Source organism: Erpetoichthys calabaricus, chromosome 5 (genome assembly GCF_900747795.2).
Source record: "Erpetoichthys calabaricus chromosome 5, fErpCal1.3, whole genome shotgun sequence".
NCBI lineage: Eukaryota > Metazoa > Chordata > Cladistia > Polypteriformes > Polypteridae > Erpetoichthys > Erpetoichthys calabaricus.
The window spans coordinates 23353295-23370077 of record NC_041398.2 but is presented as its reverse complement, the minus strand read 5'-3'; the positions used below and the strand labels follow the sequence as shown (position 1 = coordinate 23370077).

Genomic DNA, 16783 nt, shown 5'->3' with positions numbered 1-16783 from the left:
TAGGAAAGCTAGGCCAACAGACTGACTGGCTACTTTATATTGGTGGACTCCGGTCTAATCTCACAATCAAGCATGGAAAATGCCAACATGTCCCATCCAGTTCTGCTGGTTAACTTGGGCAAACCTGAAATGATGTGAAGTGTCAATACAGGAGAGCAGAATGAGAAACAGAAGACTAACGACTAACCACAATGGTGTCTGTGGAAATCCCTTGCATTCAAGAATTAACTGAACATCAAGTCACTTGTTTCACCATTGCTGTCCGTGTTGTACTTAAGAATTTAGTAGCCACATTCAATCCCCAAAGTTGATCATTTTGTCACAGTAATAAAACAGTAATCTTCTAGAAGGGTCTGAATTTATGCAGTGTATGTAGTTAGTGAACAAGTCTTGCTGAACTAAGAACCTTTGGGCTCCATCTACAACAGTGTGGTCCTCTCATGGAATAGTTTCCTGCACCACTCTATTTACTTTGTGAACATTTTATTAAGGAAACTCTTTTCCGCCGGTTCACTTCTGACCTATAACTACACATAGAAAAACATTTGCTAACATGTCAGTATTTCTGAAGACCAATCTCACCAGGTCTTTCTGGCACTATGAATTATGTTCACTATGAGTTGAAAAGATTTTTTCAGATTTCTCAATTTTTCAATCAGCGAGTCTTTGCCATAAAGAGGAATAGCCCAGAAAATCCAAACTATTAATTACAATTTTTTCATTTACACTTCTCAGAATGGCCCAGTCCTTTATGGTGTCAGCAGAGCTCACGCGTTTGCAAGAGTGCAGGACTGTCTGAGCAGCACATAAAACATCTGCGACTGCTACTATTTCTCAGACAGATGCAATTCACAAAGAAACACTTGATGCAGAATAAAAATGGTTGAAAAACTGGAACAAAAAACAAGGCCACAAACATCACCATTGTTTCTTTCATTATTCAAAAACGTGATATAAAGCTTAGCTTTGAATACATAAGCGTTTCACTGTAGCTTGACTTGGAAACACTTGTTTTGGTTAACATGGAAGTCAGGGTGAAGTACAAGTAGAAACTGGGTTGAGGGCAAACTGGGGTAAGAAATTCAGTAGTCGCAATATTCAAGGTTTTCTGCAGTTTGTATACATTGTATAAAGAACTAACCTCACAAATTTCTGAATTTGCTTATCAAAACTTTAAAAAAAGTTGTAGACTCCTATACATCACTGCCGCGATCTGACATGAATAGTTTAGTGTTATTAATGACAAAGTGTCTTACAGAAGCCAGTCATTAAGGCCATTTAGGACATTCTCACTCCCACTCACATAATGTGCTGAATCAGAATGGCTACTTAACAAGTCCACCCTTGGGATGTTTGAGGAAACCACAGGGATAATGTGCAAATGCCATACGCCAGACTAACTGGGCTATGGCGCAAGAATAGCTTAAGAGTTGTTTAAGTGCTCTTCAAAAAAAGAAGTTTCAGCTTCAACCATTATTCAGAGATATCAAGAATAAAGCACAGTACTGTGCAAAACTTTTTGCCTCCATTTTGACTGCATCTGTTAATGCAGATTTGAATGTTTTTGGACCTTACCTCAAATCAAAAACTAGATAAAGGGCATGATTTATTAATTTTAAATTAACCCAATTTAAAGAGATCATTACATTCAGTTGCTTGAGCACAGTAAGGCTGGGTTACAGATCAATATAAACCTCAGTTATTGTACCTGCTGTAAATACAGTAAAGCATTCACTCCTTGGACGCTTGCCGATTTTATTGCTGCACAACATTGACTCACGGAGGATTTAATTTGACTTTTTGTGACAAAGATCAACAGGAAAGGGATCTTGTCAAAGTGAAAACAGATCTTGGCAAACTGGTCTAAATTAACACCAAATACAAAACACAAAATAATTGATGGCACAAGAATTCACCCCCTGTAACATGAACCCTGCTGGTTCTGCCAACAGAGTTTAGAAGTCCTATCATTCTGACTCTGCTATTTGGCCATAACCCGATTCACCAAGTTCCCAGCTATAAGCCGGTTATTAGATGGCAACCTGCTACTTCCAGGTAGTTAGGAAGTGGAGCCTGGAGGCTGAAATGCCTCTGAAAGACTGCTTCCAAATGACATATCGGGAAAGGATTCGAGAATCATTTAGGGATGATACTGAGGGACACGGTCATTGCATCACAGACTACATTACTGTGCACCACATTAACATAATTCTGGACCCAAATCTTTAAATGCCTTTCAGACAGCCTTGGTGTCACAATCTCTCCTAACCCATTAAGAGCTGTGTTTGGTGGGCTTCCAGATGGGCTTAAGGTGGAGAAGGACAAACAAAAGTGGTTAGCATTTTTCCAGTTAAGCAAGATAAGTCTACGTGCTAAAAGTGAAGTAAAAGCAATTACAGTTTAAGTCAGTGGATAACTGATGGTATATACGAGGGTTGTCTGGGTTCCGTGCGGAGTCACTCGAAATAAGTAGCCAAGGATTTTTTTTTCTATTTTTCTAATGTACTTCGATATTTTTTAAACTTTTTCCAAGTATTCACGGTCAACATCAATGCACTTTTGGGCTCTTCTGACCCACGCCGCAAAACACTCGCGAAAGGCTGTCTTTGGGAGGTTGTCCAGCTGTTCTTTGACAGCTGCAATCAGTTCCTCTCGAGTTTCGAAGTTGTGGCCTCGCAGGGGTTCTGTCACCTTCGGGAACAGCCAAAAGTCACATGGTGCAAGATCAGGCGAGTAGGGTGGCGGGTTCAAAACGTTGACACCACTGTCTTCAATGAAATGCTTTGTCGCATTAGCCGTGTGGGCTGGCGCATTGTCATGATGCAAAAAGTGCCTTTGCAAGTTCTTGGACCGGCCTCTAGCCATCGCAGAAAAAAACGTCAGGCAGGCACCGAGTGGTGTACCACTCAGAGGTGACAGTTGTCCCCTTCATCAGCGGAATTGACGCGACAATGCCATCGATGTTGAAAAAGATGGCAAACATGGTGCGTTCCACTGAGCAGCTTAAACCATCAGAAAAGTCGTAAAAAATCATCACTCGAAAGTCACGCACGCACAGAGTCGGGAGCTTCGCCGCTAGCGCCGGCTGTGCACTCTCAGTTCATTTGCTTCTCGTGTTCATTCTGAAGGAAGAGAGGGAGCAAAACATCTGAACAAAAACATGCAACCACTTGAATAATCCCTCTACACAGCAGAACAGGTTTCGACAGGCTGACACTCGACAACCGATAAAATTCCGCGTGGAACCCAGACAACCCTCGTATTATCTAAAATTGGAAAAATCTAATTCTCACTTAGAGGATCTGTACAAAACTTTTTCAAAACTTGGCAGGATCTAATTAATAACATTTTAAAATAAGCATTTAAATCGAGGAAGTTGTTTCTCTCCCCTCTTTTTTTATTCTATTTATTTACTTACATAGTTTTACTCTGTTGGCCTAGCTCTCTTTTTCATGGGTGGGGGTCAATTTGTTTCAAACCTAATTTTGTTAAACTTGACTTTCATGTGATGGCGCAGTGGGTAGTACTGCTGCCTCGCAGTTGGGAGACCTGGGGATCTGGGTTCGCTTCCCGGGTCCTATCTGCGTGGAGTTTGCATGTTGTCTGCGTGGGTTCCCTCCCACAGTCCAAAGACATACAGGTTAGGTGCATTGGCGATTCTAAATTGTGCTTGGTGTGTGTGTGCCCTGCGGTGGGTTGGCGCCCTGCCCGGGGTTTGCTTCCTGCCTTGCACCCTGTGTTGGCTGGGATTGGCTCCAGCAGACCCCTGTGACCTTGTAGTTAGGATATAGCGGGTTGCATAATGGATGGATGACTTTCATGTATGGAATGTTATCTGATTTTAACAAAATTAATACAATGTTAAAAAAAAGTTCAATGGAGATCGTTTGTCTGGAGTTTCAGTTGCTTGTAGTCTAAGTGCACCTGACTGTATGTGGAAGGTCCAACTGATTGGGAGTCAGGATGGTGGCCTAATCAAGAAAAAACAACATTCCAACCAATTCTGTAAAAGGTGCTTGAAAAGAACAAGTCAGAGGAGGCAGACAAGAAAACATCCAAGTTACCAAAAAACTAGTTAAATCAATCACTAAAATTGGGGAAGAGTATGGGACAGATGTAATCTGCTAGAGTAGGTGTCCAGAAAAACGAGACCCTACAGTGGATAATTTGGAGAGGCTGTGCAGACAACAACTGTCACCTAGGTGCTTCACCATTCACAGCTTTACAGAGAGTGGCAAAGAGGTAAAATGCACAGGAAATCTCAGCCAGAAGGCACATGGGAGACTCCGACGTCAACTTGAAGAAGGCTCTGTGGGCTGGTGAGGCCAAAGCACTTTTACCAACAGACTAAATTCCATGTTACACTGCACATTATTACAAATGTATCATTATTACTAGGAATTGTGGTGCCAGTGTCAGGCTAATCAGGCTATGGGGATGCTTCTACAGTATGCAGCAGGCCCTGAAAGCCTTGTGAAGGTAAAATGAATGCAGATAAATAAAATACACAGAAATCCTGGAGGAAAACCTGATAATGTCTGCAAATAACCTGTGCCTTGGGAGAAGGCCAAGAAAACGAGCTCTACCATAAAGTGAAAGCTACACAGAAACAAAGGTTCTAAAAACCAACACTGTTCGTGGCCTGGAGTGACCAATTCATACTCTTAATCCAATTCAGAATTTGAGGCTGGGCCTGATGAAGGTCGTTCATTCACAATCCACCTGACACAGATCGAGCAGTTTGTAAAGAAAAATGGGGAAAAATGGCAGAGCTGATACTGAGAGAGACCTGTGAGCACATAGTCAAAGCTGATATCTGCTAACTACTGACTTGAAGGTGCTGAATACTTATGTCATCAATTATGTTGTGTTTTGTATTTGTAGTTAATTTAGACCACTTTGAAGAGATCAGTTTTCACATAAACATTAGGGTTTTGTTTTCTGTTGATCAATATCAAAAAATCCAAAACAAACAGGAACAAATAACTCTATTGGAGAGTAGTAAAGCAGAAACTAAAGCTAATCAAGGCACAAATGGTATTCTGAAGACAAATTAGGCAAAAAAACAACTTTTGGGTGACAAGGATCTCATTTTGTCTGTCATACATCAAAACTAGCATTCTATAGTAAGAACATCAGACCAGTAGTTAAACATGGTGGTAGTGGCATGATAGTATGGGGATGAGTTCCTGTCTCGGTATTAGGATGACTAATCACATATTAAGGAAGCATGGACTTCGAATCTAATCCATGTTTTGGATTAGAAAATACTTGAGAAGAGTGTCAAGATATTTATCTGGGAGCTGAAGTTGAAGTGTAGTTGAGTTATAAAGCGACACAATTATGCAAAACATTAAAAATATTATGATGAGAACAGACCATTCAGCCCAACAAGCTTGTAACTTCTATTCACTTAGATTGTCCAGGTGAATAGGATGGAACATAAAACAAATCGGAAGGGATGAAAAGAAGTAAAATTAAAGTAAAATGAAATTAATGAATTTTGGGCTAGCCTGATCTAAGTCCACATTGATGTTGTGCTAGGACATGAAACAGTTAGTTCATACATGAAAACCTACCGCTATTTCTGAGTTAGAGCGATTCATTAACAAAAAGTGGGCTAAACTTTTTCACAGTGATGCCAAACACTGTTATTGAAAGGTAGGGAATGTCTTAATTACAATAATTTTAGTTAAAGGTGATACAAAACATTATTTATTGTAAGGAAGCGATTACTTTTACATACAATGTCAGTTCTTTTTGACATCTTTCTCCATTCATTAAATAACATATCCTATAAAAGTACTACTGTTCACTGCTTGATCTAATATTAGATTTTGACTGATGACCTGAAACGTTCAGAATCAAAACATTTGTAATAATTTAGGAAGTCATAAAGGGGGCAAAATTTTTTTAATGGAACTGAAACTCTGTTGCAATTAAACTGCTGAATTGACAATTGTGAACAATTAGTCATACTCACATAATTTAACTTTAAAATGCATACGTTCAACGCAGAATGTATAGAGGTTGGCAGGGCTGTCAGCGTGCAATTTTGAATGTTCATGAAGATGGCCTTTGGCTGAGAACAGTTCTCCACATTCAGGGCAGGAATATGGCTTGACTCTGGTGTGAATTTTTGTGTGTCTATTAAGATCACTTATTTGTGAGAAAAGTTTACCACACTGAGAACAGGAATGTGGCTTCTCACCGGTATGAATTCTTGTATGCCTATTAAGATCACTGACTTGTGAGAATCGCTTACCACATTCAAAACAGCTATATGGTTTTTCTCCAGAGTGAACTCTCATGTGCGTCTGAAGATGGCCTTTGGAAGAAAATTGCTTGCCACATTCAGAACAAAAATAAGGCTTCTCTCCAGTGTGAATTCGTGTATGTGCTTGAAGATGCCATAACTGTGAGAACTGTTTGCCACATTCAGTACAGCAATAGGGTTTCTCACCAGAGTGAATTCTTATGTGTGCCTGAAGATGACATACTTGTGAGAATCGTTTACCACACTCAGTACAGCAATGCGGTTTCTCCCCAGTATGAATTCTTGCATGAATATTAAGGTGGGTAATTCTTGAAAATTTTTTGCCGCATTCATTACAACCATATGGCTTTTCTCCAGTGTGAATTCTTTTGTGTCTCTGGAAATGACCTCTGTCTGCAAATTGTTTGCCACATTCCATACAGCCATATGGCTTTTCTCCAGTGTGTATTCTTATATGTCTACTAAGAACACTGCTCTGTGAGAATCGTTTGCCACATTCAGTACAACAGTAAGGCTTCTCTCCAGTATGAATCAGTCTGTGTTTCTGAAGACTACATTTGAATGAAAATTGTTTTCCACATGCATTGCAGCCATACAGCTTCTCTCCAGTTTGAAGTCTATGATCTTTAGAGTCAGATTTATGTTTTGCAATATGAGAGGCAGTCAGCAGTTTCCTCTTATCTTCATCAAGCTGTTCCCATTGAATTACACTCTGAAGAGATGTTTGATCAAATGAAGACAGGGATCCTTTGACATACTCTGGTGCATCTGTTGAAAAGACAAGTAAACAGTATATTTTAGAAGTCACTACAGTGCCTGGAAAAAGTATTCAGTTTTTCCCATAAATGACAGTATGGAACTTTGATCAATTTAAATGATATTTTCTACTTGTAAATCAAACATGCAATGCTTCCCAAAAAGAGAAAGACAATTATAAAACTTAAAAAATGTTTAACTCCAAATCCTGATATGGCAACATTTTGTTTGTATTATTAAATCACATCACTTACATTTTTCTGGCTTTTTTGCAACTGCTTGAAATTCACACTTCTCTCCTCTGTGAATGATCTCCTCAGTAGTTTTGTCTTCAAGCTTCAGCAAACTGGGCTCAGCAAGCATGAAATGCTTCTGAGAAGGACAAGACATCTCTTTTTTGAATGGTGGGTATGTGCTTAAACTGAAGTCATGTTCTAAAGACTTGTCTTGGTTAAAGATGTTCCTCATGTCAGGGTTTGGCATATTAAGATTGATGGCTATGTCTTCACAACTCTCAAGTTTCATCCTAACAGACTCTTTCTCAGACTGTTCCTGTTTAATTTCAACTGTTCCCATTTCAAAATCTTCAGGCTTCATACACAAAGGCTTCTTTGCCGAAGGCAATGTCTCCCACTCACAATCCTCCTCCTTGATTAAGTTCTTTGGTTGTTCCATGAGACCGTCTTTAAAAAAAAAAGTGACAAGGAAAATGATTGAACATGAACAAAGACTCTCAGGATTTCCTCTTCATATATACAACAGTTTTGGTCTTGGAGTTGTCACCCCTCATACTGGAAATTACATGTCAGCTTTTTTCTCTGTAGGGAAAATGCAGAACAGAATTACTTTACAACTGTCCCAAACACAACTATTCTATTAATGATGCATTTGAAATGAGAATGGGTCAATCTAGCTCCAAGAAGATTGCTGCTTCATTATTAGCATTTCTTTATGAAGCTATACTTGTCCCTTTTCCAGAATGTTTCCAGTTGTTAGAATGATCCTTTCCATACTCATTATTATCTTAACATGATCTACAGTTGTGCTAAAGCAGGAAAGGAAGCACAAGATGCTAATGTTGTCAATGGTTATTTTATTTCCAGTGACAAAACTATTACTACTATTGTCTAATACTAAAGGCTATTTGAGGGCACTTTACTAATGTAGTCTCATAACGATATGCCTATATAGTCATCAATTGATCTAGACAGGTATAATTAAAGGCACTATATCAGAAAGACAGACAGAGTCACACATGTGAGCTTAGGGAGAGTATGATGGGTCACAATTACTGTACACAAAGGGGGAAGATTGTTAAAGTGACACCAGTAGTAACCCCAGTTCCATTTTCAGACCTAGAGTGGAGGAACTCCCACAGGAAGAGATCAAATGTCACTTCTGGAGAACTGACTTATTTAAAAACCTCACTGAATAGAAGTTGACACTCACTTTAGAACCAGCTACCCATGAGGCTGGACTTCTAGACAGCAGGTCATTTCTTGGGAGGAAAAGTCACGTTCATCATTTCTGCTATACTTTTTTCACCATTTCCTTTCTTTTTTCATGTGGACATTAAATAGGGCACACCATGAGACCCCAGCCCATATGATCTTTTGTTTTATAATAGATAGATAGACAGACAGATAGGTAGATAGATGTGAAAAGCCATATATAATATAAAATCAAATATTTCATCATAAAAAGATAGACACTGAATTTTAAATTGATGTATCAGAAAATTGCTATATAATACAAAACAAATATCAACAACATTTATTTATATAGCACATTTTCATACAAAAAATGTAGCTCATATCTATATATGAAGATAGAAAGATAGATATGAAAAGGCACTATGTAACACATAAATGTATGCTATGCTATTGAACAGACACCATATCATAAATAAATATGAAAGGGACTATACAATAAAATGATGCTATATAAATGTAATTAATACACAGATACTTTATCAAAAATATAGACACTAAATCAGAGTGATGTAAAAGCTATATATAATACTACACTCTCTCCCACTCGTGTTGTAAAGAGTGGGGCTGAACGCACCCCAAGGAGATGCAGTCGCTCCTCCGAAACCTCCTCTTATACGGTGATACAATGGAAAACAAATAGTTTTTTTTTTCTTTCCTCCTCTTTGCTCGATCAGCTGCTGCCTTGCCTCGTGATCTGCATCTTGCACGGCGCTCGAACATTTAAAAGCCTGTGCAGCAGCTGTCCTACTGTTTGTGTTTTATTTCTGGCCCCGGTAGTGGTTAAATCTTTTGGCACAAAGTCTCATCTTGCTGGACATTAGTTCTTGATATATTTTAGAGTTTATAAGTTAAAAACGGAATAAGAATCCGAAAATCTAACAATATCACATTAAAGTTCGATAAACTCTGAGAAGAATGATACCAAACATGTATACCGAAAATACTTTTAAAATTAGCCCGATTTAAAGCGTGACAAAAAATGTGACATAAAACATCACCGTTGCACTTTTAGGCTTAGGATTTTATAGCATAGATAAAAACAGAAACTTCATCAAAAAAGATAGATACTATATTATAAATCGACGTGTATGGAAGGTGCTATTTAAAACAAAACCGATATCAACAAAATATATTATAGGCAGATATGAAAGGCACTAAATAACACAAATATATGCTGCATCAGAAAATTTGGATAAACACTATATCATAAATATGAAGAAAACTATACTATAAAGAAGATGCTATATAAATGTAATTAATATGTTCATACTTTATCAAAAATATAGACACTAAATCATCGATTGATGTACAAGGCAGTATACCAAGGGAGGCACGGTGGCAGCACTGCTGACTCCCAACAAGGAGTCTGAAGTTCACGCTCCAGGTGCTCCTCATGGGCAGTTTGCATGTTCTTTCCGTGTTCGTGTAGGTTTCCTGCCACAGTCCAAAGACATGCAGGTCAGATGGATTGACAATACCAAATAGGCCCGAGTGTGTGTTTACAGCCTGTCATGGACTATCAGCCTGTCCTGGAGTTATTCCTGCCTTCTGTGCTTCTGCTCGGGATATCTGGGGTTTGGAAAATGAATGGATGGATGGAGCAGTACAAAACATTAATGCTAAATAATAACACTACAGATAGACACAATATCATAAAATAATTGTGAAAGGAAAATGTGATAAATAAATATATAGTATGTCATTGAGACATGGACATCATTGATAAATGTGAACGATACTGTAAAACAGATAAATTTTATATCATAGAAGCATGGACACTAAATAGGTGTGCTATAAAATAAAAAATAGCTTAAAGTAAACAGTACAGTAATCCCTCCTCCATCGCGGGGGTTGCGTTCCAGAGCCACCCGCGAAATAAGAAAATCCGCGAAGTAGAAACCATATGTTTATATGGTTATTTTTATATTGTCATGCTTGGGTCACAGATTTGCGCAGAAACACAGGAGGTTGTAGAGAGACAGGAACGTTATTCAAACACTGCAAACAAACATTTGTCTCTTTTTCAAAAGTTTAAACTGTGCTCCATGACAAGACAGAGATGACAGTTCTGTCTCACAATTAAAAGAATGCAAACATATCTTCCTCTTCAAAGGAGTGCGCGTCAGGAGCAGAGTCTGTCAGAAAGACAGAGTAAAGCAAACAAATCAATAGGGCTGTTTGGCTTTTAAGTATGCGAAGCACCGCCAGTACAAAGCTGTTGAAGGCGGCAGCTCACACCCCCTCCGTCAGGAGCAGGAAGAGAGAGAGAGAGAGAGACAGAGAAAAACAAAGTCAAAAATCAATACGTGCCCTTTGAGCTTTTAAGTATGCGAAGCACCGTGCAGCATGTCGCTTCAGGAAGCAGCTGCACACAGAAGGTAGCAACGTGAAGATAATCTTTCAGCATTTTTAGACGAGTGTCCGTATTGTCTAGGTGTGCGAACAGACCCCCTGCTCAATCTCCATACGTCAGGATCAGAGAAAGTCAGCGCAAGAGAGAGAAAGTAAGTTGGGTAGCTTCTCAGCCATCTGCCAATAGCGTCCCTTGTATGAAATCAACTGGGCAAACCAACTGAGGAAGCATGTACCAGAAATTAAAAGACCCATTGTCCGCAGAAACCCGCGAAGCAGCGAAAAATCCGCGATATATATTTAAATATGCTGACATATAAAATCCGCGATAGAGTGAAGCCGCGAAAGGCGAAGCGCTATATAGCGAGGGATCACTGTATATCACAGATTGAGAAGCACTACATAGTACATTCTATATAATAAAAAGATAATATTTTAAGGACAGATAGAGATTTATTGATCCCTAAATGATGGTGAATTTCATGACATTAAAGCTTAACTAAGAAGTGATATCCCGCCCCACATGCCTTCATATTCAAAGTGCTGCCTTCTCTGATGCTCAGATTTGCTTATGTGAACATTAATAATGCGCTTGTCAGTAGTTTTTAAAAATAAATTCACTGACAATGTCCTCAGGCCATTAAATCAAATAACATAACATCAACTGTTCCTGTAAAATTTGTGTATGGCCATCGACATTCTGCATGAGAAAAGTAGGTAAAGTACAAAGGTGACACACTTCACGACATATGGTTTAATCAATTTTTATTTTCTTTGGCCCTAAGAATTGAAAGAAGATGACACAAAGTAGACTGATTTATCAACAAATTAAGCTCTTCTCCAGGGCAAATGTGCAAGTCAATGGCTCACCCGGAAAGTAAACTTCTGGAGTTTTTAATTTCATTCTTTCAAATCTCATGACATCCAACATACTAAATAACCAAACAAAGTAGACATTATTCTACCCTGCTGTTAATGATGTAAATGGTATTATATTAATTAATAACAATTCTTTAAAACTCGTCCTGGGTATGACGTTAATCTGCATGTAGGCCCTCTAACCTGCAGAGAAAAACCTGGGGGTTGGTGGCAGAACTGATCCTGAGTTGGTTTGTGATATGGTGGGTGTGACAATGCGCTGCATCAGTGTGTGCTCCTAACCTCTCTCTCTCTCTTCAAAACTGGTTTCTGCCTTGTGCCCATATACTGCCAAGGTAGACGCTGGCTCCCTGCAATGCTGAATTGCATAAGCAAGATAGAAAATGAAAAAGGAAGGACTTTGTACTGTTATGTGCAATGGCTTACTGGCCTTTTACATTGCACAAATTGCCTACAGTTCATAGTTGATTACTCAAACTACAGAGAAGGTGCAATTTTATCCTGTTTTTCCTTTAATTATGCATTCCAAGTTTATGCGAGTCACAAGAGATCATCAAAATGGGTACATGTACTGTATAAAGAGCAATCTGCTTGTCAGAAGCAAATGCCACACAGCTTTTCAAGGACCACTACCAACCCTTGCACCCAAAATGTGATCAGTGAGTAGTTTTTCTTAAAAGAACATTAACCATCCACTTCCAAGAGTCCTGAATCTAAATACTGCAAGATGCCTCCAATAAGAGGGGCCGACTGTGAACAGAAATACAAGAAATGCAGATAGAATGGCAGCTTCTGAGTGGCACCGACTCCAATGAAGGAAAATCCACTGCAATACTGGAATATTAATAATAAATAATAATACTTTATTTCAAAACGTCTTTCTAAACACCCAAGGACACCATACACATAATAAAATCATAAAACCAACAAAAACATGCATGTACACATACACATATACATATATATCTGCCGTATATCTATGGAGCTGAAAATACAGCAGTAAGAATACAACGTAAGGTCATGTAGTGTAAGCTAATCTAAATAGACAAGTCTTAAGACGAGATTTGAAAATAGGTAGGGAATCTGTGTCCCAAATGTTTTGTGGTCGTGAGTTACAGTCAGTTCCCTGCCATTGCCAAAGCAGCTGACAGTCCCATACATATGGACAGTAAATGCTCCGCATGACTTCTAATGTGATCAATGGAAAGAGAACAAGGCAGTGATGCATTTGTTCATTAAGAAAGAACTCCTTGCAAAAAACTTCATGCAAAAAAAAAAAAAAAGAAATAAAAAAGGATAAACATCTAGGATAAAAAGTTAGTATTATTCACTTCTTGATCACTGTATACTTTGCCATTTTTTACATTTCTATTCTTTCATTTCTGGTTAGATTGATTCTGTCAAAAAGAAAGAACAGTAAAATGTAGGATTTAAGATTAAAGCCTGTAAAACCAAGGATCAGATAACTAGAGCCCTACGGTTTCTGTGATGCGGAAAACACGGGACGGAATCACGGAATTAATGCTTAAAAATAGATTTTAGATTTAAAAATGGAAATGTGCGGAATTTAGAGACTGAAGGGGGTGACTGTTACAAAACTTCCCAATAAATTAAACAATTGAATAATCTGTAGTTCTGTCGTTCCGATACTATTTCCCAGTTAGTTGTTTTTGAAGCAAACGCAATTCTTCATAGAAATCCAGTTGTGCCCTCTGTCTGTTTGTGTGCACGTTTCCTGTATGTTTTCTCGTTAAAGGCACGCAATTTAGCTAGCCGAACAAGACAGAAATGTTGAAGCGAGTAGGATCATATAACCTAATTACATCAAAGAATCACGAGATTAACTGCAAAATTGAGGGTATATGCATGAATATCCTGGCGACTTTTTCGAATCTAGACAACTTTTATGCAAGTCTTGCCAGCATACCATAGACTGGATACGAAAAGATACTTGCAATGACCACGTCAAATCTAAAAGCCATTTCAAGAATACGGAGAAATTAAGGTCAAAAAGTGTACCCCAAACAGAAGAAACAACAAAATCGTCAGATGCAAGACGCCAGTTTGTGCGAGTCGGACATACCGCTTGAATAAAAAGACAAAGATGTGTCCTTTTTTTATTAAGCATTGGGAACAAGGAGGTGCGCTGCCAGAAAATGAAGGCAGTCTTTGTCAGATTCATTTGCCCCGTGTGTTTGAACAACATATGGACACCGTTCTTCGAAATATTCATGGCAAGAAAATATATGTTGTAGTTGATGAAACCACAGATAGCCGAAACCACAGCATTCTCAACATAGTGACAGGTGAGCAAACATTTGGCTGCATGGTCATTCTTTTATATACGCAGTTCTAATTGTACGTGATGTATTTACTGTGAATCATTTAACCGATGAAATTATACAGGTATTTAACCAGTATTAACAGTCTTTCCTGTAGAAAAATGGGTACTGACGGTAGTTTCTACCCATTCTAGTGTTGGGCTCCATGGGGGAGGCGCCCCGGTTGCCACATTTTTGGAGTTTAAATCATTAGACTGACATACCCCAACCACAAATATTAACCTTAAAGTTAGTGGGGGTGGAGCATAGTTGCGTATAGGTCCCTAATGTGACCCTAATGTTAAAAACGAAAATCCAATTTGCATCATGATAATAGAAAAGGGTACTAGCCGTCTGTTTAGTACACAAGTACCAAAAAATGTTATTAGTGAATGGAACTGGTTGAAACCGGGTTCCCTTTTAAAAATCAACAACGATGTTTCGGGATTTAATAAAGGTTTTGAGGCACGCAAGGTCCACATTTAACTCTTCCGTTATAAACTCGGCACCTACAAACCTGGGCAGAAGCACAGGCTTCTCCTCAGACACAACGAGCCCTTAAAAGCGGGTCACTCTTTCTTATTTCTAAAATTGAAGTTAATCTTCATCTCAGAAGGATGCATTATCTAGTAACGGCTCTTACAATTCTGGAGGGCACTCACTGTCCTACTGCAGTCTCAGCATAAAGCATCATCATGAATCTTCTTCTTCTTTCGGCTGCTCCCATTAGGGGTAGCCACAGTGGATCATCTTCTTCCATATCTTTCTGTCCTCTCCATCTTGTTCTGTTACACCCATCACCTGCATGTCCTCTCTCACCACATCCATAAACCTTCTCTTAGGCCTTCCTCTTTTCCTCTTCCCTAGAAGCTCTATCCTTAGCACCCTTCTCCCAATATACCCAGCACCTCTCCTCTGCACATGTCCAAACCAACACAATCTCACCTCTCTGACTTTGTCTCCCAACTGTTCAACTTGAGCTGACCCTCTAATGTACTCATTTCTAATCCAGTCCATCCTCATCACACTCAGTGCAAATCTTAGCATTTTCTGTCTATTCTGACTCACTACTCCAGTTGGCTTCTCACGGGCTCTTTCTTGGCCACCAATATTTTCTGTATCTCATCATTCAGTATTATTCCTTGCTTCCATTATTTCCAAACTGGCCTTCAAACAACAGATGTTCCCCCTGTTCCCCCTTCTCTGTCATCGGGCAGTTTCTGTTCATCATTGTCTTCCTTCTCTGTCTGTCTGACTCAATATTGGTGGTTGAGCTCTGAGCTCAACTAAAAAAGAAATATGGCAAATGCCTTTATTTAACTATTTGCTTCACATATATAATTCATACTAAGTTTTAATACTTACAGAAGCTCTTAATTAGTTTTATGTCTATGTATGCTAATACAGGGGTGTCCAACCCCGGTCCTGGTTGGCTGCAGTGGCTGCAGGTTTTCATTCTAACCATCTTCTTAATTAGTGAGCTGTTTTTGCTGCAGATTAACTTGGTTCAGCCTTAGTTTTAATTGACGTGACTCAGACCCCTTAGTTGGTTTCTTTTTCCTTAATGAGGTGCCAAACAATAATGAGTCACAAAGTGAGCTGCCACACAACCTGTTAACCTGAAAATAAAGAAAGATGAAGGTCTCGGCCATGTTGGTCAGCTCAGGTCACCAAAACATCTTGATGTTGGTCTTAGAAAAAACAGAAAATCAACAGTCTGCTGTGGCAGAATGAGAGCAGAAACAAGTCCTGATATTCAATAACGGCTTTAATTAACAGCAAGAATTAGCTTCTCATTAAGGAACTGGTTGGAGTGAAATTGGCTGGAGTTTGACGTTCCAGTTTAGCTGGTCATCTGTTGGCTCGTTTCACGTCTCATTTCTGTTTGGCTGCCAATTAATGAAAAAACAAATCAATTCGGAGGACTGCATCCTTAACACTAGAATTACCAGAGCCTACGAAAAAACTCGTAAATCCGTCCCACCTTAAATCGCGTCTTAAAGCCGTTTGCACATCTCCGCCAGAGTCTTTTGTCATCTAAATGTGCTGATAAACAAAAGCTACTAGCAGCCAGCTATTCCATCCCCCCACCGACTTAGAATGAACTCCTAGCTCAAGCCTTGCCTTGATTTCATTATTTGGGATTGAAGTGGAGTTTTACAGTGGAAATAATTCGAGCGTTATTTGGAATACACGCATTTCATGTGTGTTCCATTTCTATAGTTGGCTGTGCAAACACATTTTTAAAACAGAAACGTTTTTCATATTCTAATAGTAAATGACAAAATGTAGGCATAAACTATATAACGTATGAAGCCTAAAGTCCATATATCAAAGAAACACTTTCACAAAAGGTACAAACAAGAGAACACGTGCGCTTTTCTTCAAAAGTATAACTGCACAAAAAAAAAAGCCGCGTTAGCATGCCACATTGACACACTTACTACAACTGCCGCGGTGGTGTAATGGTATCAGCTCCTGACTGGGGATCAGAGGGTGGCGAGTTCGATCCCGCACGGCTCCACTTCGAGAAGTGAACTGCTCTTATTCTTACAATTTTAGAATAACAACATAAATTTGATTTCAGTCTGTAACAGCCGGTGTAACTTATGATACTGGTAAAGGTTAGCTTTTTTTTTTTTTTTTTTTTAATTCACTTTTCATTCTCGCAGTCGATGCATACTAACGCCCCCCCCCCCCCCCAA

The 16783-nt window shown here is 39.0% G+C and overlaps 1 protein-coding gene across 1 annotated transcript in view; it reads right to left on the bottom strand.

Moving 5' to 3' along the window:
• Window positions 1–16783, bottom strand: part of LOC114643574 (zinc finger protein 420-like) — a 32662-nt gene that overhangs the window by 11679 nt on the left and 4200 nt on the right. Inside the window, exons 2-3 of the mRNA XM_051927823.1 lie at window positions 7288–7851; window positions 5976–7045 (exon numbers count right to left, since the gene is read on the bottom strand). Coding sequence (XP_051783783.1) covers window positions 5976–7045; window positions 7288–7708 — 1491 coding nt within the window. The 5' untranslated portion in view covers window positions 7709–7851. The remainder of the gene's footprint in view (window positions 1–5975; window positions 7046–7287; window positions 7852–16783) is intronic.